Source organism: Trachurus japonicus, chromosome 4 (assembly GCF_045865225.1).
Source record: "Trachurus japonicus isolate A0001 chromosome 4, Traja_1.0".
Taxonomy (NCBI): domain Eukaryota; kingdom Metazoa; phylum Chordata; class Actinopteri; order Carangiformes; family Carangidae; genus Trachurus; species Trachurus japonicus.
The window spans coordinates 28,975,668-29,001,307 of record NC_140910.1 but is presented as its reverse complement, the minus strand read 5'-3'; the positions used below and the strand labels follow the sequence as shown (position 1 = coordinate 29,001,307).

Genomic DNA, 25,640 nt, shown 5'->3' with positions numbered 1-25,640 from the left:
TCTCTCCATCTCTCCCACAGTCACCGCTGGATTTGTCCTGATTCCTGAGCGCAACAACCACAACCTGACCTGAGCTCCTATAGGCACCAGACCGGGATGGGATGAAGACGTGAACTCACCTCACTTCTGCGGAGTCTGCTGCGCATCGGGTCCATCCGAAGTCGCCCGGAGAGGGTCGGTGGGTCGGAGGACAAGTGGATTTCTGCTCCGGACACCTCCAGAGCGGCGGCGGCCGAGGAGGAGGAAGAGGAGGAGGAGGCATCGTGACTCCTGCACGCTCACCGGCCCGTCCTCTCCACATGCACCGGGACCAGAACGGAGCAGATACTTGGTAATCGTCCTCTTCCTCCTCCTAATCCTCCTCATCATCGCTGCATGTGACAGCTGGCAGGACGATCGGCTCCACAGTCACAGATGTTTTGGCTCCTTCGTCCGAACATTTACGCGTTTTTAATAAGACCTGGAGGGGGAGAAAAGAAAAAAAAAAACATGCTGACATGTTTTCTGACACGTTTGATTCCCTGTGTGACGCTGTAGGTCTCCGTCACTCCGCCCGCTGTGTTGATTTTATTTCACTTTTGGAGATAAACCCCCACAACCGGACGCACAAACCTCGTTATTCGTGCGTAAAAGCCGCGCGCCTCGTCAGTGAATGACGCGTTGTGCGTTTCATCAGTGAAAGCGAGGTAAGTTCTCAGAGGCGCCGATGAGCTCGTGTCGGACGCAGACTTTGGCATCTGAAGGAACCTGTTGGATTAATATAAAAACAAAACAAAAAAACAAATCTGCCACTTTCAGGGAGTTTGGTGTTTGTCCGTCTGGTTTCGCGCCTCTGTGAGCCCGCAGACTGAACCCCGCCTGTCGTCGTGATTACAAGGTAGAGACGATGTTTTTATGCAACACGAGTGCCATCAAAGACTGGAGCTATTTTCTGTCTCAGCTTTTGCCCCTGATGAATAAAACAACAGGCTTGGTCAGCATCGACAAAGCGGAGGCTGTGACGACCGTCACCGTGGTGACGGCGCTGCAGCCGGACAGCGCCGTGAGCGCGAGCAAACCGCCTCTCAACTCCAACCAGACCTCGGGCATGGAGCACGTCTTCCAGTACTCGTACTCGGAGAGCGACCTGCTGTACACGGACTACCGGACCCCGGTGCGGGACTCGATCCCGCTGCCCAAAGCGGTTCTGTACCTGGTCATGGCCGCGCTGGTGGTGGTGGCGGTGGCGTACGCGATAGTTGGACACCTGGTCAAAGACGTGGTTAATGAGTTTGTCGGTATGTGACCCCCTGTTTTGTGTGTGTGTGTGTGTGTGTGTGTGTGTGTGTGTGTGTGTGTGTGTGTGTGTGTGTGTGTGTGTGTGTGTGTGTGTGTGTGATCATACATGTCCACTGGGATTATTGAAGGCAGCAGGAGGAGAATGAGGAGAATGAAATGTGATAAAAGTCAAATTAAACCTTTTACTGTATATCAACATATTAAACACACACAGACAGGTTTACAGGGAAACTGACATTGTCCTTATTTGGCATTTGGGGCCCCAAGGGACGCAACCTGGGGCCCAATTAGAGAGTCAGTGTTTGGAGAAAATGCCTTTAAACACATCTGAAGTGTAAAGTATTTGTACCTCTCCCTCTGTTCTCCCAGACAGTTTATTAATTAAATTAATATGTAAACTGACAGGAAACCAGTGAGTGTGTTGTGGACTTACAGGATCTGTCCTCCTCTCGGCCAGTGACCTTGTGAGGAGGGAGACGTCCTGACAAAACGACACTATCAGCAAGTGTCTGTATGAGAAATGGAGAGGAGCTCGGCTGTATTGTGTCTGTGTGTTTTTTTTTCCTTCTCTCTCTATTTTTGAAGAGCTTCCTGTGAGTGATACATAATGAATGAATTAATGAATGAATGAAGGAAACAATGAAGTCTATTTTTAGGACGCAGTGTGGCTCCCATAGTGCTGACTTCACCTGATTGTCAGCTAATTTACATCAGGTGATTTGAAGCGAAACACGAGAGGTTTCTGCAGGGGCGCGTCAGGACAGAGCAGAAACACCGGGTCGCTGCTGCACTCACTGAGTAGCTATGATGAAGCAATGCAACTTTTTGGGATGAGGTCACCACATCACTTTCAGGCCTCATGATGAACATCTTTTTGTATTTTGGCTTTTAGAGGCTCTGCAACACATTTTTGGTTAATTGACATTTGCAGTAAATTGCGGTCAGGGTTCAGGTGCACTACAACAACAGATTTTCTTTAGGTTTTTATATTTAAACTCTGAGGTTGTTTGGAAGTTGTACAGCCATGACGTTTGGTGGCAATGATTAAAATTTGACCAAACTTTTGGGTTTTCACTTCAATGCGTTTTGGATGCTAATATTTGGCTGATGGCTCCAACTTTTCTAACATAACATAATTTTGGACAGTGGATTTTCACATTTATTACATTTTTGGAGTGAGGAAACTAAATAAGACTTGGATGGATAACGTTACAAAAGAGGACACCTCAAATTTGGACTCAGTCCCATTTCTCATTCATTTTCCTACCTCTGTAACTGAGTAGCAAGAGGTAGTTGTAGAAATACTGCCCTACAAAATGTGATGCCACTGATACACCATAATACATACTGTATGCATCACAGTGTGTTAACCTCATGAGCAGTAAAAAAGTCTCACAAATTCGCTCATTTTCGGTATCAGACATGTAAATATGTAAAAAAAAAAAAAGTAAAAATGCAGGGCTGTTCCACAAATAAGCAACAACGATGTAACGTTATAATAAACCTAGCATAGAAGAAATACTTTCTTAAATTTGCTTGTGCAACTATTTGGTCGGTGTTTTTAGTGTGTTCTGGGAAATTCGTCCACCCCTTCATTTGTAGTGTGGTCCAGTGGTGCTTGGTTTGATGGGCTATGCCACCCTCCTCCTTATATTAGCCCCACCTCCTTTCCATCCCTGACGTGAACGCTCAAATTAAGGGCTGGACCATAGTCAGCAGTTGTATATGTAGCCTATTTCATTTTACGAGTCCTTATTGTTTCACATATTAATAGAGCAGGTACAGAATTGATCCATCCCTCCTCAGAGTATCACACAGTATCACACCTGTCCACTCAGGGTTGAACATGTTTCTGGATTCCTGCTCTGTCTCTATCAGGTAGAGAGAGTCTATGTTCGGTCTCAAACCTGTTCTCTCTCTCTCTCTGCAGGCGGAGGCCGGTCGATTGTTACCGAAGGTGACGGCGGCGAAACCGGTGAACCAGGTGAGCTCACATGGGTGACAGTCTGCAGCACTTAGCTTTGCCACAGAGACATGTTCACCCCCCACTCATCCTGTGAGTCTACCTTCACCTGACCTGACCCCCACCTCACCCACCTCTCCCTCACCCTCACCCTCACCCTCACCCTACCGTCACATAAGAGCTCACACATGCACATTTACAGAGATTCAGAGGGGAGGTCGTGTTTGGACTCCTGGGTTTTCCTCTGAGGTGTAAATGTGCAGAGTTTGTGTCTTGCAGTCAGAAGGTTGAAGAAAAAGTGTCTTGTCAAGTCTCCTGGTCACAGCGAGACGCTTCACTCTTCTGACATGGTGCAACATCGAAAGCGCAAACAGGCTCTGGTGACATTTCATGGTATAAGAAAAAAAAAAAGAAATATGGGGAAAATGCACTTGAATAAACACAGACAGCACAGATTTATATATAAAAGAATATTTGAATGGATAGTTCATGTCCATAACACTGTAGACACCAGTTTACCTGCTGACAAAAACCTCCAGATTATCAGATTATCATCTGATCCACTGTAAATATCCACCACAGTTTAGAGACCGACTCCATGCTTCATCTGTGACCTAACATACTCACTGCAGATGCACACACACACACACACACACACACACACACACACACACACACACACACACAGTTTTCCCTCAATGAGGAATCACTTCTCTTGTGTTTTCAGTTCCCGTTTCATCTCTCTATAAAGTGCTTGAGATGACCCAGATGTAATTTGTCTGTCGTGAGCGCAAGTTTTAATAAACCAGGATCAATTCAAATGTATTTAAAAAATGCATTAAAAACAGCTGAAGAAAGTGCTGTTCAACACCTGGGAAACAAACACAAAAACCACAAACATCAGACAGTTAAAAAGTGGCAGCGTAAAAGAAGAAACGCTAGTGAGCAAAAAAAAAAATAGTTTTGAGCTGTGATTTGAAGGAGCTGATGGACCAGACACATCTGACAGACTTAGGCTACTCCAGAGTCTGGGAGAGTCTGGGCAGAAGAAGCCTGGTCACCGAGTGTGAGAGACGGCGAGGAGGTCAGTGTTTAAGAGGTCAAGAGCTGAATGCAATGTGGTTGGACCAACTGGAACCAGACAGAAGCTGAATCTTGATGAAATCAGAGCAAGGACAACTCCTTCCAAGCAGTATAAGAGAGGAAGGGTTTTATTTTACTATTGCCATTGCCTGTTTATTAAAGTCTGAAAATTACACTTTAAAACCCTAGCAATCAGGTCTTAGGTTTATTATTATAGACCAGGGGTCTTCAACGTTTTTTAGGCCAAGGACCCCCAAACTGATGGAGAGATGGAGCAGGGACCCCTACTATATTAAACATTGTGTATTATATTAAACTGGGCCCAGTATCATGTATAAACATAGCTTGTTATTGTGCATTCAATACTAAGCTATTCAAATATACACAGGTTCATATATTCATTTTTTTTCTAAACGTCTACAAGGTACAGTGAGTAGGGGGGCCGTCCCTCTGCCATTTATTAACAGACCTTGTTCACTGATGTCTGTGCCAATATCAACTATGTCTGTCAACAGCATGATATTCATGCAGACAAGATACTCAAATTGACATTTTTATTTGAAACACAAATGTGGAAACTAAATTATATAAAACATTGTCCAATCAACCAAAAATTTCACGCCCCCCCTGCAGCACCTCCGCGGACCCCCTAGGGGTCACAGAGCCCCTGTTGAAGACCTCTGTTATAGACTAATGATAATTTATATGAAATTGCAGAAGTAATAGTCTCTAGACAAAGTAGACAATTATTCTGCTTTATTAAAGCTAAAGTGAACCTCAGCTGTTTCCTCACCTGTGTGCAGAACAGTTCAGTTCAGTGTCATGTAGATGGTTTAATTATGCAGTGTTGTCACAGTATTACTGATGGGAGATTTTCCTGAAATAGTCTATGACAGTGGTTCTCAAACTTTTTTACATCAAGAACCCCTAAATTGGCACAAATTAGACCACGGACCCCCATTGGACAAAATCTTGTAGCAATTTTCAAAATTAGGGCCAATGGTGTGAATTTTTGGGAAGATTATAGAGAAATTTCTGGAAAATAGTGGTAAAATTTCTCCAAAAAAGTATTAGAAATTTCTATAAAAACGTGCAAAAAATTCTCAAAAAAAAAAGTTTTTTAAAAATTCCAGAAAAAGTGGTTATAATTTCAAAAAAAGAAAAAAGTGCAAAAAATGTAAAAAAAAAAAGAAGAAAATTCACAAATTCTAGAAAAAAGTGGTAAAATTTCTAAAAAGAAGAAAAAAAGGTTTCAAAATTTTGAAAAAAAAAAAAAAAAAAGTTTAAATATTTGAGACAAAGTTGGGGACCCCTTTGAAGACTCTCAAGGACCCCACTTTGACAACCATTGGTCTATGGCACAAACTCATGGCTGACACTGAAGTCAGAGACTTCTCTGTGTCAGTGTTACTTTGTTTACCTAGTCCCTTAAAGGCTTCAATTAAGTTGTTTATATATTATATTAGTGATAAACTCCTCAACTGGCAAAGTTTTTCAGTACATGCATGTTGCTTGTATCTAAATGAAGGTTGTCAGGGAGACTTTAAAGCCCCATGTGAAGGATTTACAGTAAACGTTTGTGACTTTGGTTTCTCCTCCTGGGTTTGTCACAAATACTTTGATGCTACAAAACAGGAGGTTTAAGGTTCATCTGCTGTCATCACATGGATCACTAGACAGATTCAGACATCACAGATCTTGCTCAGAGCCACCCCAGTCCCCCTTTTTTTTTGCACCATGCAGAGCCCTGAACGTGAACGCACCATTTAAAGCAGTGGTCGTGTATCAGCTGCTCTGCTCTGCGGCTCTGAGAGGAGGAATCCCTCTCTGCCTTCTGTCTCTTCTTCTTCACACTCACAACTGTCAGCCTTAATCTCAGTTTCTCATCTGACAGAACAATGATTGATGTGTCCCAATTCAAAGAGGGCTCCACCACACATGACGGGGGCCGCGGTGCGACAGACATCTCCCCCAGAAACAATTTTATGCTGCTTTGCCTCTAATGGAATTACAGAGGCTGAACCCATCATAACTTTCTGTCAGATGAAGTTTGCAGCCTTGTTCTCTGCTTGTTCTAAATACTGCGCTCACTTGTTTTTGCCTCGTGTTTGAATGTCGCAGCATGAACGTTGCCACGCTTTAAACCCCTCCAGGGCTGCAGCTGTGAAGGCTTTGTCATAAACAATCTGTATCTAAAGGAAAAGTGGGAGTCGCTCAGCTTTTCAAAGTGATAAATGTACAAGTGAAAACACAAGGACTGGACAGGACTGAGGTCAAAATGTTGTTGATGATATAACCTCGGAATGATTAATATATAAAAACGTAAAACAAGACAGGAAAGAGCGACGATCTGAGGGAACAAATAAGGAAAGAGAAGAAAAAAGAGCAGATAAGGAAGGAAACAAGAGCAGGACAGAAAAAAGAAATAAGATATGTGTTTGTTTCCAAAAGACAAATCAAACAAAGGTGATGATTCCAGTGGATTTTATTTACAACTGCAAGTGTGTAAATGTGAAACCATCAAAATCTGCAGAGTACTCAGTAACTGTGAAATTGAGAAACAACATTCTTCTCTGAAATTAACTAAAAGAAAATCAGATTCTTTCAAAACAATAAAAAGCTAAACTAAAGCAAAGACTCCGACCTGTAGATATTAAAGCTTTATCATGACATTTTTGGAACGACTGAGGAAAAATCAACGTAATAATAACTAAAGGAGAAAGAGAGAGAGAGAGAAATGTCTCCCATTAAAAAGACGTCTTCAGCTCAGGACCAATCCTTCATTTCTGTCTTGAAGAAGTCGAGTCCAGTTCCAGTTCTGTTACAGATGAACAATATAACCGGGAACTTAAATTCTGCGGAAAAATTAGAAATTAAAAGTATTTTGAAAATGAGCTCCAGTATCTCATATCCTGTACATATGCACGGCCTAATAACCATGTATATGTTTTTATTGTTTTGGTGTGGTTTTTAATTAAAAATATATAATTAAGCGTATATCATACACTTCACTGTCAGCTTTTGCTTTTCCCACTTTCATGTTCATGTTTTTATCATAATTAACTTATAGTCTCTTTTGGTCAAAGAAAGACAGCTTGAAATAATCAAGCAGTCAAATCACAAACTTACTGGTGTGTGCACACCAGGAAAATACAATATTCATCCAAAATAGAAAAACTGATCATCTCAGAGCAGCCCCCAGACTAAACCTCACATTAAAAATGCTATAAAACCAAATCAAAGTCTCTAAAGAGCCGTGTGCAGCAGCTCTATCATCCCTCTGTCTCTCCTCAGACTGGGACTTTGGATCTCGTCGAGCCACCAGCCGCAACAAGACGGAGATAAACTGCATCACCCACAACATGAACGAGATGAGCGAGCTGGGCGAGGGGCCGCGGCTGCTGGAGATGAGCTACATCTCCCTGAATCACAACCACCTACAACCACAACTCCAACCACAACACCAACTCCAACACCACCACCACACCACCACCAACTGCCTGAGCTCCAGCAGGCCGGAGCAGCAGCAGCAGCAGGAGGAGGAGGAGGAGGAGGACGAGGTGGTGGTGGTGGTCACCATAGACGAGACGTTACAGCAGCGACCCCCGGACACTCACTCCGGGACATAACCCATGACCTTTATCTAGGGGAACCGTCCCCTGATGAGAGTTACAAAAAAAACAACAACAACGACAAAACAAAACAAAGCAGCGTACTTGCTTGCATTTCTTGTTCAAGTGGATTTACAAGTCTGTCATGAATCGAAGCTCTATCCACTGTTTCATCACCTGTGCAGGTGGGCTGTAATACCTGTGTTATGTTGGTTGGTTGGGGGCTGTGCTGGGACACTGGACTGCTGGCGTCAAATGCTGAGGTTTGTGTCTGATTGGATTGGTTTCTATGGCGATGAGATGTAGAGGATGGCTGCAGCTCTCTCTTTGGAGCAGCGGTCAGAGAAAAGAAGTGATTTTTTTTGTTTCTTATTCATCGTACTGACCCTTTTAGCTTTACTGTGAAAACAAAAACACAAAAAACAAAAACACTCTTAATATAAAACATGCACTTCACTCACCCGTAATCACTCTAAATATCCACTACATGTTGGTCAGGTCTTATTGTAATACTGCTCAGCTTCATGAAAACAATAACTTTATAACTGTTTTTTTATTCTTATTCTTATTATTAGTTTCCTTGATGCTGTGAGAGACACCTGAAGTTTTTTGTAATTATCGTAAAAACTTAAGTAAAAGCACCTGAAACGACACAGGTAATATCAATGTTAACACAAGCTCCTTTTAATGTTTAATGATGCTGTAATAATCACTGAGGGCAAAAAAACAAAAAATAACAAACATTTCACTACCTGGTGATAAGTTAGAAGTATTTTGTAGTTTCATGTTACTATAGCTCGATGTGAACAAGTTTTAAATCACCTGTGAGAACTCTCTGGTTATACCTGACTGCAAAAAAAAGAAAATTAATATAAAAGTATCAAAGCCATTGTTCTTATCTAAAGAAAAGAGGTTTCTGATTTCTTGGCAGCACCTTTAAAAATGTAAGTGTTGGTTGTTTCGTCATTATTTCATCAGTGGGTTATACTGTATATCATGTGAAGCGGCCTTTGTTTACCTTCGTTACCTCACTGTAAAGGGCTACGTAAAAGCTGCTGTGAGTCTGACGCCACTGAAAGCTACAACCAATGGGACTTTGCCATCATCGACAATGTTTGGGAAGCCGCACTGAACAGTAGAGGGGAAAAAAACACACACACAAAAACAGTTGATCCTGTGCACTCGTATATTTTGGGTGATATGTGGAAACAGTGCAGCTCAATGTGCTGTGATTTTAAAGGGCAACATGACTCTGCAGCAGTGTTACCAGGTGTTAAAGCTCAGAATCTGATCCTTGAAAACAAAGAGGGGGAAAAAAGAAAAGAAAAGCTGATTTATTTCACTGTCAATCACTGTTTTTCCTTTCAAGTCATCTAATAAATGCTCATGGGCAAAAAGTCTTACAGGTGATTCCATGTTTGTTATTTTTATTCATCACTGACTGACCTCTGGGCGTCTGTAGTTTGTCTTTAACTCTTTGCGAGGATAAACGTACTTTAAATAATGAAGAAACAAATTAAAACAAAAACCTTGACTCTGTAATGACGACAAGGCTTCTTGTGAACAACAAAGCAAACACACCACCCACTGATAAAAAGCATTCCTAGTTAATCTAATTCAAGAAACTTTATTCAACCCCAGACATCCATGCGAAAAAAGCAACAGACTTGCAAACATCTAGCTGCACTGTTTTTGAACAAGCGTTATTAAACAGTTTGTTTGTTTGGATGTGTGTTTTTTCAGTATTAGATTAATTCACCTTTTTAGTTGTAGTGAGTATTTGAGGCAGCATAATCAATATCATCTCACCAATGTTTTTACAGTGGAACTGATTGGACCTATCAGATTCACACAGTTTATTGTTGAATATTGACACTACAAAACAATAAAAATAAAAAGTGGTTGTAAAACTTTAAGACTTGACTTTATAGTCGCCTGGTTTTTCCTCACTTGAATTAAAATTCACAGTGAGAGCGATGTGCAGTCTAAAAATGCCTGTGTAGGTCAGAGGGACAAGGGATCGGAGATGTTATTTCAGCGGCGTCCTCCTGGAGCACTAAAGCATTAAAATGACATTTCCTTACATCACAGAACTATAAGGAGAAAATCACTGATGCACAGCGTAAAAGTTTTATTATTCCAAAAAAAAAAAAAACCTTGAATCCAGAGCTGGTGTATAACATGACCTTCAGGATGTATGCTGCAGTATGTTTTGCCTATATATCCACCACCACCTCCTCCTCCTCCCTCAACAGCAACTTCACACTCTGAGGTTCTTCAATGCAGTGACCAACTGCTGTGAGGAGGACGCAGCAGAAATATTAATGAGCCCGGTACACGGCTCACATGTTTAATACCATACGTAAGGACAGAGGATTGTGTCATGAATTTATGTTTCCAAAACATAGGGTCCAACCCTGATGAGAGCTGCTTAGCACTACATGGAGTGTTGGTTTTTTTTTAATCCATTTGGTAGTTTTTTTGTTTTGTTTTGTTAGTTTTATAAATTATATAAATAAAACATGTGAAAAATACATGTTTTATTTGAAATGTTAAGTGGTTTCAAGAACCAATCTCCTTCTTACCTCCACTCTCAGTTTCTTTCCGGAGCTCTAGTAACAAGTGTCAGCCAATCAGAAGAGAGAGGGAGTTCTGAGCCTCTCTTCTGATTGGCTGACTGTTTACTGAGTGATCCTACAAGAAAATAGTATAGAGCAGATAAGCAGACATCAGAATAAAACACTCAGAGAAGCCAAATCCTGCAAGTTGTTGGATGGATGGTGGGTCCATGTGGGTGTGGCTTGATGTTGTGACATCACAAAGTGACAGGAAGTCCTGCCGGCTGGTTTTAAAGCCCCATTTCTGAATACAGGCTGTGTGCGTTTCTCTCTGGACTGAGGATTCACAGCATTAATATAGAACCTATTAAATATTATAATCACACTACACATGGACCTGCTATTTAAACAATATGGGACCTTTAATTAACTTTATAAACCTTTTAAAGCCTGACAGTCCGCACTCAAACATACCTTTTTCTTGTCGAGCAGAAGATCTATTTTGTTTGACAGCACACACATCACAACCAACCCTGGTTTTTAAATTTTTCATCAGCTTCTCAGTCTGAAAGATTTCTGCCTTCCTCCTGTATCCTCAGGACAAACTGCAGCGTGCTATACCCGCCCTGCCGTGCCGAGAGAGTCGTGGTTGTTGCCTGTCAGCTTCCCCTCCCGTTAAATAGGTGCATGACACAGGAGCTAATGAAAGGGCAGCGAGGATTGCCAGCGACCTGCCCACCCAGGTAACCATCTGTTCCCCAAACCCTCCCCTCCCTCGCTCGGTGAGACCTCCTGTCACCTCGGCAGCCTCGTCCCCAGAGCTGTCTCCTTGCCTGACTAGTCCTGTGTCTTCAGCTTCCACCACCACCGCTGCCGCCGCCACGGCACAGACCCTGAGCATCCACGAGCACTTTGTACAAGCTGACTGTGAGCATGGGTACATTATCATTCATTCAGCGTATTCGACCCAAGCAGTATAAATAATCAGCAAAGACTGGAGTTGTTTCTTTGTTCAGTAGCCTACAACTTTTCTTGGAAATTGGTATTTGCTTTGTCTTTGCAGCTCGCTCATTAGCTTGGACTCAAAGTTAGGCTTTGAAATGGTTGGCTAAAGGTCAAACGTCAAGGTCAGGGTGACACAAATCATGATTTTGGTTTTGTGAATTCGGTATCTCCAGAACTAATCCTTCAAATTTTGTTCAAACATTCACTGGGATGATTTACTTTACTTTACTTTATTTGTTTATTTGGGTGGGACAGTGTACATCAATGAACATATAAAAACATGTAAATGTGCCGGATTATAGCAGCAATGCTAATTTCCATCCGGAGTCCCAAAACATAAAAACAGTACAGTGACAGAAAAACATAGTATTATAAACGACATAACAATGCAGACAACAAGGACATAACAAAACAACTATAGCGAGATAAAACATTGACATTTTTGACATTGACAACACTTCCATGGGTAGTGGAACCTAAAGAGTTTCTGAGAGATAAAGTGCAAGGTGCAAAATTTGATTTTCACAGTGACCTCATTTAACTAATTTTTTTTAGGCATTATGCGTGACTTCACACAGTAATTATGGCAACATTTTTCACACAGATAGTTAATATTTTATATGACTCTAGAAAAACAGGGATATAACATGAAACTCTAGTCAGAGCGGCGGAGGGATACGACCATGAGGCGGTGACTCTAGTTCACAGTACATTGTGATTAAAATGATCATTAAATGAGCCAGAAAATTGACTCCGTCCTCATCGTTTTCAGTCGCTTGACTTTGACTCAACATGGACATTTCTCACCCTGACAGCAGGTCCTCCTCGTTGTCTGTGTTGAGAAACACACACACACTAAAAATGATAAATTATTGATCATTTGAAAATGTCACACATGCTCATGTAGGCTACCAGAAACTTCCTGTTAATGTGAACTGCAAAAGTCTTCAAATTCCCCCATATGTAGAAAATATCATATTTGTGTTGTATTGATATTCCCAATAGTCTTACAACTGTAAAATACAAGTCTATAAAATGTTTTTAAAAAGTATGTTAAAACCTTTGGCTTGTGGTCAAATATGTATCAAAATAAAAGGTTCTTTAGTGATATTTATTGTGTGAAAGTGCCCCCAAGTGGCCAAACGCTGATAGCAGTTCAATTACTTGGATAATCAAAAAGTTTCACCCAGTACATTACCTTCTTTACAAGCAAAAGAAAATTAATTTTGTACCATTACAGGTTTTGTCTTTAAAAATGTCTTGTACATTAATGTCTGACAAACATTTTACTGTTGTAGCTTAGTTGGTTGGGATCATGTTTAACTCTCTGAAACTGAAACAAATGATTATTCTCATCATTTTGTCAAATAATCAAGTCATTGTTTTGAAAAAAGTAAAGAAAACATGAGAAATCCCAAAATTTCAAAACATATAGCTATGATGACTATTATTATTATAGCCCAGATTGATTTGATTTGAAAATAGTATTTTAATGCTGTTTATGTATTATGACCTCTTAATTGAATGGAGTTTAAAGATAGCATTTTTTTTTAAAAAAACCTTTTTAAAACGTTTTTTAGTTTTATGTTACAGCTACATTACAGATAAAGAAATGTCTTACAGAATAATGCACATGTAAAAAAACAAAAAAAAAACATCCTTAGAATAGTTATGCCTTTGTTATTCCACCAGTAAAGACAACCCAGTGTTAATATGAATAAAAACAATCTCCTAAAATGTTGCATACAAGACTTATATTTGCCTTTAGTACAAGATTTTACTCGTCACTAGTGACAACATTAGTTTTAGAATGGGAAATTGTTTTTGTCCTATGTTGAATGTGTGAATGTTGCACAAATAAGTGTTCATAATGGTGATTTAATCTTGCATATATTTTTTTTCCACTAATGCACTAAAACTCCAGGTTTACTCTCATCAGCTGAAGTCCTCATTAATCTGCCCATACAGGATCTCTGTCCACCCAACCTAATCCCTTCCTGTAGGTGAGTGGTCTGAGTTCAAGGTTGCCGCCCAAGACTTTAATGGTGGAAGACGTCTCCTCGGAGCTGACCAGCTGCCTCCGTGGAGAAAGTCATGGATTTCCAAAGGAGCTATAATTAACTGGCTGGCCGGGGACCAGGACAGGAGGACCCGCCATATGGAGGTAGGGCCAGACAAATTGAGAAGCACTGGAGATGAGCACCAATCTCTGTTACACAGCAACAATGTACAAAAAGAGTGGGTCAGGACATTTCATTATGTCCCCACCATCCTGAAACAAGTTGTGTCCAGTCTCATGGAACTAAAATAAATTGGATCAGGATGAATTCGTCTGACAAGAAGTTTTGGAAAACTGCTGAGAGTGTGAATAAGTAAACTCTCACTGGACGAGATGGTGGAAATGGTGACATTATGAGGATGGAAATGGGCAAGAATGATGATGATCATCACCCAACTAGATATATTAAAGATTAAAATGGAAATCTAGCATGTGAGATCTTGGGGTTGTGAAAGATATGAAAACCCAGACCATGAACTCTTCTTCTTTTAAGGTCATGCAGTAAATTACCTGAGGGTGTTTTCACTCATGTGTGAACACAGCAAAAAGGTATCAGGAATTTAGAAAAGTGAGAAAGTCACTCAGGAAACAGGGAAGAAGAAGCCCAACCCCTGGATAGCCTACGGCACAATGGAGTCTTTAGTTTTAAAAAATCTATGAATTTCTCCAGAAACAAAATATACACAATATAGGCCTACACAAAAAACAAAACAAAACAAGGCCTGTGGCCAAGAAAAACAACAAACCAGTGCATAAATTGTATTCAAATGAATTGAAATGAAATGCATATCACAATGTTATCCGTCTATGATAATGACTACTAGCCTAATGATATAATTAATCATTAGGCCTAAACATGACCTGCACTTCCATAAGCAGTAGAAAATGGATATTAAAAAACAAACAAACAAAAACACTTCATTCATGGTCAACATAATAATGTTACTGGGGGTCTGGAGCTAGTTTTTAGGAATTAGGAATTTATTTATTTAAAACAGGGACAATGCACAAAAAGAAGATGCCTTGAGCTAGGTTGTAGCAACATTTGCTAATTTCCACCTGTAGTCCCTGGGCAGGTAAGAGACAGACAGAATACAACATTAAGATAGTTGAATAAAAGTGATATGATCTGATGTAATAATATTTTAAAAATAGACAGAGTAAACTAGCAAAAGGGGAACAAGAGCACCAAATCATGAAATATACAATAGAGTTAAATGAATAGCACATACTTACTCTTATTCTAATCACACATTCAAACACAAGCACATACAGAGACAACAGTCCAACTATCTCCATCCCCATCCTCACCCTCATCTAATAACCACACTTTTACAGTCTATGAACCACACATATTTACATAGGCTACACACTCTCACATGTAACTCAACAATGTGTGCAAGCTTGCTAAAACTACTCTAAAAAATACATTAAAAAAGAATAACAATAATGTGAAATAGTAAATAATCTAAACATGTTTATGTCAATAAATAAATAAAACTGTTCATAATCATGTTTTTCAGACCTACACGGAGGTGGAGCTCGCACACAACAGCCACAACCCGGACGTCGTCATAGCAACGGCCCGCGGAGTGAGGGGACGCCTTGGGCTCTCTGTCATTGGTCGCTTTCGGCTGTTGTTTGGCCCTAATCCTCCCTCTGATTGGCTACAGGTGCTGTCACACTCGCAGACTGCAACGTGATTGGCTGGATTCTACCCTCGCGTCCCGCCTCGACGAATAAGCTGTTGCAGTCTGCACACTACCAGTCAGAAAAAAAGGCGAGCGGAGGAGGAGGAGGAGGGAGGAGGTGGAGGGAGGAGGTTGTTTCACGATGTAAAGAGTAGAAACTGGGTCGAAAAAGTTGTTTATTGTTGTGTACTGCTGTTGGTGGCTAACTATATACAACAAAATACACAAAAGCTGCGAGACATGTAGGAACTTTCCAGTCGCCGGTGTCGTTGCTTCACGATGGAGGAGTCTGAGGAACCTGTGACAAGGCAAGTCATAACGTTACAGTACAAACCGTGTCTCGTTAGCTTAAACTTAACAACCGATAATAGTAAAACAGTGATGTATGGAAAGTATGGGACACTTTGAGGTTAAAAAAACAAAACAAAAACTACTTTTACTGATAGTTTTCTCCACAGAGAGTTTGAAATGTCGCTGTCAGACGGTGCTTCGGACGACGACATGCCCCTGTCGTTACCCACTGAGGGCAGCCACAACGGGAGCATCCGAAAGGTGAGACACCTGCAAACCCCGTAATGTACACACACACACACACACACACACACACACACACACACACACACACACACACACACACACACACACACACACACACACACACACACCAGGGCTCCAAGATCAAATGAAATGCCTCCTGGTTGCTCCTAGACTGACCATAAAAGTCAAATAAAAATACAAACAAGGTAATAACCATAAGTGCAGGGGGGTCAGGCCATCATACTCCTAAACTTGTTTTTCTTTTACTATAGGAACTCAGTGGCCTCTAACTTCACATTTTAGGAGTGCATAAGCAGAGCATGTAGGGGCAAACACTGTAAATCGACTTGCAAAGCAAATTCCTTGTGTTTCCTTGTCATTTATGATCCTCACACACATACATTGGCCTGCCTGCCACCTGTAATGACAGACCCCATCCCAGATTGTTTGAGTCAGTTTCACCAGTGTTTAAAAAAAAAGATATACTGGTTGCACATGGGCAAGTAGATGAAAAATGTACTTGCACTGTCTCACTACTGTCTCGCGCTGCAGTCATGTGAAGAAGTTGAGGACATTTGTTGAGATTCTCATGCTCTGTCTCTGTCAACCTGTTCCACCGTGCTTATTACCGTTATAAAGCAACAGGAATCATGCAAGTGTCATGGTTTAAAAAAACCTCAGCTCATCATGCTGATATTACCAGTTTTAAATACCCAAATGTTGAGATAAGTCTCTGCACACTCCCCCAATACATTAGGTAAATGCAATTCAGTTGTGCAACACTGAGTAATGGAAAGTAACAACAAGAAAACAGCAATGGGTTGTGATAAAAGCAGTGTGGGAACATACGTGTATAGGTGAGTGTGCACATGCACATGATGCACTGCTCATCAATGCTTCACATCACAAAGAAATTGATCCATCTCTGTTGCATCTGAAGGCCACAACAGATACTGTAAAACCAAAACCGCTAAACAAAAGTGGGAATGTATGTAGTTTTTAGAATTGAATTAACCTGATTTAGGAACTTTAATTACTTTAAGATGATGTGGGTGCACTTAAAAAGCTGGTGGAGAAATGATCATAGAGTCCTGTTGCCCTTATGCAAGGCACTTGACCTTCTGCTACTCGACTGCAAAGAAAAATTGCAAGTGACACGTTGAAAAACAAGATGTCTGCTGAGAGAAAGTGTCACCTGGACACTGGGGGTTTTCGACACACACACACACGGGCTATTTTAGATTTTAACCACACAGATGTCGTCGAGCAGCCTCCATCCTCCTGCCCTCCTGGTGGTGGAGCATCAGGAGGTGGGAGCGCGGCCAGAGGCCTAATCCACACAGGCACTCTGAGGATTACTTGACGTGCGCATGCTAAACAAACACCTTAACTGGGTGAGAGGGAACTGGGAAGATAAAGGGAGAGAAAGAGTGTGAGAAAACGAGAAACCATTTGTCCGTACAGTACAGTATGTTGTACACAAATTGTCTGCAGGAGTCGTAGAGAAGGAGATGGAGGGAGCCGCAGGGATAAGGAATAAGGGAGTATTCAGTCAGTGTGTTTACAGTCCAGCTGCTCCATCTGTCATGTTACTGTACACATGTGTACTTTTTAAGTGTGAAACAGTGGGGTCTTGTGTGATTGATCGCTGATTTCAGTTGGCAGACTTCTAACAATCACCTGTTTGGGGCGTTTGTTGGCAAAACGCCTGTTGTTGAAGCCAGATTTAAGAGGCCTTTAAATCTGCAGACAGATACACACACACACACAACTCTGACATATCAGCAACTTCTTTTTCTATTAAACATCATATGCTGCAGTGCTGGGGGGAGAGGTGTCTCCTCCTGCAGCAGCACCATGCACGATTATTTCCACCTCACATCTCTAAAACGCTCTTTGACACACCCAGCATCTTTTTTTTTTACTTTGAAGTGCAGCTCTCGGACCAGCCTGTGATGTGCTGCCACCAATCAGCTCAGCCACTGAAAAGCCATAGTTTACTGACTATGAAAGGTTCACTTGTTATCTATGTATAACTGTTTATCCACATTATATTTGTAGATGTCCTGTCTCACTCTGGTGCAACTGATAACTTGAAACACCACTGTGAAGTTGTCATACCTCCTCTGTGTGGTATTTTCAAAAATCAAAATAATGTCTTTTTTAGTACTTCCTATAATATGTAAGACAATATTTTTTCTATGAATTGCACTTATAAGCTATTGTTATTTACAGTTCAGATCTAAACCAAACCAAACAACTCTCTGTAGCCGACGTTGAGGAGTTTTCTCAACCAGCTGCCTCCAACTTGGTCGATGATTGTTGGTTAATTTGTCAGGATTTTCTTTTTGCAAAATGTATAATTATGTACTGTAAATAAGTCGACCTATTAGTGTGAATATTGTTTGCAAACTCTTTTACACATGGCGGCACATTTACTGTTTGTCTTTCAGAGAGAGATGCTTCTTACTCGGATCATGTTCTATGAAACACATAATTCACTATTCATCACTGAAGTGATTGAATAAATTAATTTATTTCGAACAAATCTGTGTCTAAAATGGGAAAAAAAAACTATAAAAAACAAAAAGATACATGTATCATCAAATCATAATATGCACAAGTTCAAAAAAGAAGTAGGAAGAAGTCTGCAAAAATTCCCACCCCTTTCTACTCATCATGGTTTATATATCTATCTATCTACTACATAAATATCCATATCAATTAAACTTGTGTTGCCTCCTCTCTGTCTTTATTGCGTCTGCAGGGTTGTGATCCTCTGGCCCAGACTCAGCGCAGTAAACTGCAGCACAGACGAGCTCGAATCAACCAGCAGATCAACAAGGAGATGCGCATGAGGGCCGGAGCAGAGAACCTGTTCAGGTGAGGCCCGGGTCAGACGGACGCTTTTTCTTTATATTGCACTCACAGTGTACATTGTTTGTTGTTGACTGTGCAATTCATGAAGATATTTTGCAATTTAAAGCACAGAGACACACCAGAACAATAAGAAAACACCTAGATGAAACATCAGATAATTTAAGGTGCAGCATAAGTTGCCATCGTCACGCGTTATTGTCAACACACCAGTGTGTAGTGAGAACGTCAGCGCTGAAGAGGTTATAAAGGTTATAAACAGAAACGGACATGTGATGTTAAACTTATGGGCTGTAATAACCTCGTTGACGTTGTTTATTGATGAACCGAGCGCTGTCCAGCGGATCGAGACACTTGAGGAAGTTTACAAACTACTAACGGTTACCAGTAGATTACTATTGTGCACCTGCTCAGACCCGATTATGAAGCAGTGACGGCGACACTGTATATAGCAGAAACCCTGCAAAGTCAAAGTTCGGTGTCAAATCAAATTGTCGACACCACTCAGCCTTCATCAGTTGAGTTGTCGTCTGTCTTATGCACAGATGAAATAATGAGTTGCAAGTTGCAGTGGACTTGTCGCTGCCATCCCACATGTTGTTTTCTTGGCATCAACTTCTCGCCACAGTGTCGGTTCTCGTGGCTTCAGCAGTGAGGTCGACCTATTGTTGGTGGAGAGAGACGCTCTCTCCTCAGCTTCTCCTCTGAGACACACTGATGGATGCTATTCAGTGTCTCTTCTCTTCTCTCTGTGTGTCGGCTGCTCTTTGTTAACTTGTTAGCTCTGTCACATTTGTGGTGCAGTCCTGTGATGGGAAAAGGTCAGAGATCACTCCCCTTCAAAACACACACAGACCAGCAGCACCACCCAGTTTTATGGCTCAGTTTGTGTTCACACACTTTTTTATGTGTCTGTCTGCTTGTGCATCTTCGTCTTCCTGGGTTATTATACATGCTTGTGCCTCCTCTTCATGTTTTTTTTTTCTTTTTTCTTCTTTAATACTTCTGCAAAACAGTGGTTTGAAGGCCACATACCTCTGCAGCGTGAGCTCCATCAGGGCTAATCACCAGAATGAACCGTGTTGGCTTTGTGTTTTTTAAGCAGCAGGCTGTCATTCACACAGCATGCAAGAGTTTTATTGCTGAAGAAATGAGGGAAATGAAAAAAGAAACGGTGGCAGAACATCAAAGTGTTCTCTCTGAGAACATTAGCATCATCTTTATCCTCAGCAGCGTCTCTCCATCTCTCTCTCTGTGCCTTTTCCCCTCTTTCTCTCTCCCCCTTTCTTCTCTTCCTTAACCATTTCTCAGGCTCTGCATGTTCGTACAGATACTGAAACTTTGTTGTGGCAGTTTGGAGAACAACATGAATGACCCCATAGTGCAACAGTCTGAAAAAACACTTGCTGCCTCTCCCCTCAAACTCATAAACATTCGACTCTAGAGCAGAAGGAGGAGCGAGTTAATTAAAGCAAGGAGCTGCTTTCTGCCTCCTTCTTAGTCGCCGTGTCAGAATTTAATAAGATCAGCGTCGAAAAACAACAGCGTCTTTAATTAAAAGACAACTAAAGGGCACCCCCTTATTATCCCAGGACGTATTAGGCTACAACTAATTAACATCACAGATAGATGAATGATAGAAAGCAGGGCAAACACTTCATTAATTAATTAGTCTCACTGTTTTTTAAGCCTCTTGAGCCTCTTTTCACAGTAAAAGTGAAAAGTGTCCCATATTTACTTATTTTGCCTAGTACATACATGTAGAGCTGAAACAACTGGACTGGAAATCAGTGAATTGTTTTCCATGCAAAAACTCCCATTAACATGAACTTTATAACTTTATAAATGTGTTGATTTACAGTTTTTTTGTCTGATGTTAAAGAAAACACAAAGCAAAAGTACTGTATTATCATTGATATAATGCATCATTAGCCTATAATGCTCCTGTTTTTAACTAGACTTCTCTGTTTTCATGTTATCTTTGTCACTTGACGTTTTGGTATTTCGTATTTCGGATATGCTTGTATGTCTCAAGCATTTTGTGTTATGTCTTGTCCTCAAATGTTTTGTGTTTTGTCTCGGCTATATTGCAAATGAGGTTGCTCCTCGATATATTTCCGAGTTTAAATAAAGGTTTAAATAAATAAAGAAATAAATCAAAATAAAATAATAATAGGTATTTTCAGCCAAATGTAAAACAGTAAAAACAGCAAATTCACACCTTTGAGAAGCTGGAATGTTACGGACTTTAACAGCTGAGTAATGAAGTTGACAAAGTTTTCAGTTTGTAACTTCACTGTGGAGTCTGGACTGACTCTTTGACAGGTAGAGATGTTTTCTTTTTCTTCTCTCTCTATTTCCCTCCTGGCACCACCACTTCTGACTGGTTTCAGGCTGTTATCCTAAAAGGTGATGACTCAGTTTAGGGGAAATAAAACAGGTCCTCCTGCCCTTTCTGTTGGGACGGTGGGTCACAGAGACACAAAGAGGACCCCCACACAGGCTGCCGGCCTGTAATCAGCTGGCTTTGTGTCCAACCTCCCGTCCTGTTCCCATGCAGAGACGAAGCCCTGGCAGCAAGCTCATCCCCCACTTATTTGTCTGGCACTGTCAGACCTTTTTTTTTTTTTTTTTCTTTTCTATCCTCCCCCCTTTCCGGTCAACTGGAATAGAGCACACACACACACGAACACACACACACATACACACACACACACACACACACGAACACACACACAACATTTTGCTTTCTTTTTCACTTCACTCAGTCTGAAACTGTTGTGGAATTGGGTCGTGGTATGATGGTGATGGAGGAGGGGTGGGGTGGGGGGGTTAAGATGCTAATTACAGATGAAAGATGGGTTGTAAACTCATCAGGGCTTGTGATTGGCTGATGAAGACATCATGTTGTTCGCTGCAGTGTGTGTATGTGTGTGTGTGTGTGTGTGTTTCTCTGTGGGAAAGCCCAGCTGAGGAACAGTAACTAGTTTAATCCTGGCCCCACATCTCAGTTAGTCTGATTATTATTTATTACAGTGTCACTGTAATAAAAGTGTTTTTCAGCTCCTCTGTTACTTTCTATTAAGAGTTATATTCTCCCCTCAAAAGCTGCAGTGTGTTGTGCGTGCAAGTGGGTGTGAGTGAAGGGGATATTTGGCAGCCCATTTAAAGCTGACTAATCAGATTGCCCTTGGCTTGATCCTAGATATAGGTGTATGTGTGTGTGTGTGTGTGTGTGTGTGTGTGTGTGTGTGTGAGAGAGAGAGAGAAATCAGGAGGGACTGGCGGAGGGAGAGGTGAATGTAAAGTGGTCTAACTGGAGAGATTAACATTATTTAAAAGGAGCTCAAAGGTGAGCTTCAGCTGCGTGTTTCAGACCAGTTTGGTCATGTGATTAGAGAGAGAATCACATTTTTCTGGCTGTGCAGCCAAGGTAACTGATTGTCCTGACAGAAGCTAACGGAGGTGAAAAGTTTAACCCCCAAAAAACACAAAGACCAAGTCCAGACAGTTATTATGGTTATTATTATGTCTCATCGTACTGTACACATACACGGTTTACATCTAAACACAGTTCAGTTTAATGTATCAGAAGTGCACTGACAAACTGAATAGAACACATTTGCTGCAAAATTCACTTGCTCTGGTTAAAGCAACACAATGTAAGATTGAGGCTAGTACTCATTTCATTTCGATTTATTCCATTCATGGTTTTCATGGTTTACACATGATTGCACATATTTACATGATGTACACATAATCACCATAAATGAAAAGGAGCAGGATGAGGAAAAACGTATAGTACCTGCCCCTTTCTTGCATTGGGTTAGTATCAACACCAATAGTATACACTATTTCAAAAAATTAAAGATGATGAAACATATAATAACAAGAAAAGCAAAATAGCAATGGACACAGCTCGTTTATCTATCTTTTCTTTTTTCCCTTCTTTTTCTCTTTCTCCTTTTTTGTAGGCACTTATTTTTTCTTTTTAGTACTCTGGTTGAGAAGAGCAGCTGTCTGCTACCTGTGTCGTAATCGTAAATGCTGTATGCTGTATGAGCAACAACACCGGTCTGATATTTATCTGTGTTCGGTTTGTGTTCGATCACTTTCTCTCTTTTTTTTTTTTTTTAGATTCACCGTCTCCGTGCAGCGGTGGTACGATTCATCCTATTAACCGTTTTTCTACCACTTTTATAAACATTATTTTAAGGTCGAAAAACCACATAGTGTTACTTTATTTAGTATCCTGACAAATGGAAAACTTTTTTCTTAAAATTAAAAGTTAGTACATAGAGTTAGCGGTGGAGTTGAAGCACCAACTTTTTTATGACCTGTTTGTAAAAGTGTCAGACTGTGAAGGTGGAGGTCGGGACGCTGTGGAGAAGTCTGTGTGTGTCCTGTCATCTTACTAATACTTGTTTTCACAATTAATCGCGGTATTAAACGCCACAATTTTAATTAATTGCAAAGATTCCTGAATACCGTCGCTTCCCAAAAAAGATTATGTCGGAACCATATCGGCAGATGTGCGCCAAAATAAGGGTAAATGCTCAGATACTGGTCCATTTAACTCACGGAACATTGAATTGGTAGGAATTTAAATGTTAGTGTGTCATTTGTATTAAAAAACAAAACAAAACAAAACAAAACAAAAAATGATTAAAATAAATGTAAACATGGTGGTATAGATGATAATTCATAACCTGAATATTTCAAACACTTCCACTGGGGGATTAATAATTGGTCATATATAAACAATGAGTAATGTAATAATTATATTTTGACTGTTTTTGATTTTACACATTTATAGTGTTGTGAAATAAATGAATGCATAATAATCGTGATAATCGCAACACTGTGATTATTTCTCTGACAATAATTGAATGAGAGAATAGTTTTATCTTTAAAGCAGAAGTAAGCGGAATGTTTGTGTTAATATAAGTCTTAAATAGTTATATCTTCCGACAGCAATCCCTTATATAGAGTGTTTGGTCCAAAACACGGGTCTGTCAGTCACTCTGCTCTGCTGTAAGCCGAGGAGAGAACTTTCCTTGTATCCTACAAGTTTTATCCAATGAGGAGAGAGAACGGCATAAAGGGGCGGTCCTCTCTGTGTGTGCAGCCAAGGGATGCGCGTGAATGTGGTGACGTAGGGACGAGGGCGGGGACTGCTAACTCCATTGGCTGACAAGAAGTTAGCCAAAACGACCGGATCACTTACTTCTGCTTTAACTCTGACATTTCAGTGAGCAGGGTTAATGTTAGAGAGCCACACCTTGTTAGTTAGTATGAAGTGTGTGTGTGTGTGTGTTTATCTTTCCTCCTCAGATCTCCCTCCTGATGATGATGATAATGATGATGCATCGGATGACTCATCCAGCACTGAGACCTTTAGTCTTTGCTGTTGTCTTATGAAACTGAGACGAGTTTGAATTGAATTAGACTCCACTGCTGTTCCCTGTGTCTAGTATTTAAATTATCTTCTCTGCTCAACTTGAAGTCATTATATTTGTGTGTGTCCTTCTCCCTCTCACCTTCCTTCCTCTTGTTCCTGGTTTGGTGTTTCAGTCTCAGTCCTGAGCCGTGGGGGAAAATTTAATGATTGCATAATTAGGGGGATTTTCTTAGCCACTTCTACAACAAAAGTGTATATCATTAGTTACCACGGTAACCCATTGATGCCTCACTCAGATTTCCAGGAACACTGTGTGGTTTTTCATCTCAAATCCCCCCCAGCAGCAGTGTGAGCTGGCCTTACGTCTTAGTAAGACACTCCCCTCTGTGTTTGTTGGAGGAGGAGGAGGAGGAGTGGAGAGTCTTGTAGTGAATGAGTGGAGGATGATGGAGGAGAGAGAGCGAGAGGGAGATGAATGCATTCAAGACTTGTTGTGAAAGTAAAGTGGACTTTTTGGTGTGTGTGTGTATCCTTCTATGGTTAAATTATTAAAGCACAGTTTTTATCGTCAAATTCACATCTCACTTTTTTCATTAGCGACAAATCAATTTTATACATCAAGCATCAAAACAAGAACTGTTTTTATGAACATGATGTACAGCGCATATAAGTTGTCACAGCTGAAACTTGTGTTCATAATATCTCCACATTTCAATCACTTTTAAATTGATCAGTTCAGTTGGAAAATGCTGGAAAATTGTAAATGATGTTCATTTTCCAGACCAACAGTCCAAAACCCAAGAAATATAAACTAAATGATATAGAACAGACGCTGATACCAGAGATGGTTTCACAATTGAATTGATAAATCTGTTGTTTTTGTCGTTGCTGTTGTTGTTGTGTTACGTACTGGATGCTGATCCAAGCTGCTTTCCTGATTTATGTACTTTATTGTTATCAGGCTTAATTTTCTGTAGTATTTGTAGTTTTTTTTAAATCAGAAGATAAAGTTGTTTCAACAGTAAACAGTAAAGAAACTCAGATATATAACAGGATCCATAGGGACTGAGTTTTTTTTTGTGTCTCCTGCTGTAAGGAAACAAATCGGATTTGTTAATCAAAGATGATATCTCACTGTGTGTGGGTGTGTGTGTGTGTGTGTGTGTGTGTTTTTCATGGTGCAGGGCGACGACCAACAACAAGGTGAGGGAGACGGTGGCTCTGGAGCTCAGCTTCGTCAACTCCAACCTGCAGCTGCTGAAGGAGGAGCTGGAGGAGCTCAACAGCAACATGGAGGCGTACCAGACCGACAGGTACTCGGGATTCATTCACTGTTCGTCCTTATCATCAGTAAAGAGATTTATGATGAGAGAAAACTTAAACATTTATCTTAAAGGGGTAGTTCAACATTTTGGCATTATCCCTATAGTTTTAGGAGTAGGTTTTGTTACCTTTAATTGTCAGTGCAAGCTATTTTTGGAACGGCGGAGCAGAGCCGTGAGCTGCTCAGAGCTACGCTACGGAGGTTCATGGGATTTCTTGGTTTCCCTCATCAAACTCATCAAATACACAATCCT

The 25,640-nt window shown here is 40.8% G+C and overlaps 2 protein-coding genes across 3 annotated transcripts in view; both read left to right on the top strand.

The window, feature by feature from the left end:
• The first annotated feature begins 504 nt into the window (after positions 1 to 504).
• On the top strand, positions 505 to 8,509 carry LOC146989142 (uncharacterized). Its single transcript, XM_085775445.1, has 3 exons — positions 505 to 1,277; positions 3,209 to 3,262; positions 7,619 to 8,509. Exons 1-3 carry the CDS (start codon positions 887 to 889, stop codon positions 7,951 to 7,953), a joined length of 780 nt encoding a protein of 259 aa, XP_085631571.1. The 5' UTR covers positions 505 to 886; the 3' UTR covers positions 7,954 to 8,509.
• A 7,002-nt stretch (positions 8,510 to 15,511) lies between these two features.
• The window catches only part of rhpn1 (rhophilin, Rho GTPase binding protein 1), a 20,688-nt gene continuing 10,559 nt past the window's right edge, over positions 15,512 to 25,640 (top strand). The window contains exons 1-4 of one of the 2 annotated variants that reach the window (XM_085775118.1): positions 15,512 to 15,535; positions 15,695 to 15,800; positions 18,553 to 18,668; positions 25,248 to 25,376. In XM_085775118.1, the coding sequence (XP_085631244.1) occupies positions 15,528 to 15,535; positions 15,695 to 15,800; positions 18,553 to 18,668; positions 25,248 to 25,376 (359 nt within the window). In that variant the 5' untranslated portion in view covers positions 15,512 to 15,527. The remainder of the gene's footprint in view (positions 15,536 to 15,694; positions 15,801 to 18,552; positions 18,669 to 25,247; positions 25,377 to 25,640) is intronic. The other variant, XM_085775117.1, reaches the window with a different exon arrangement.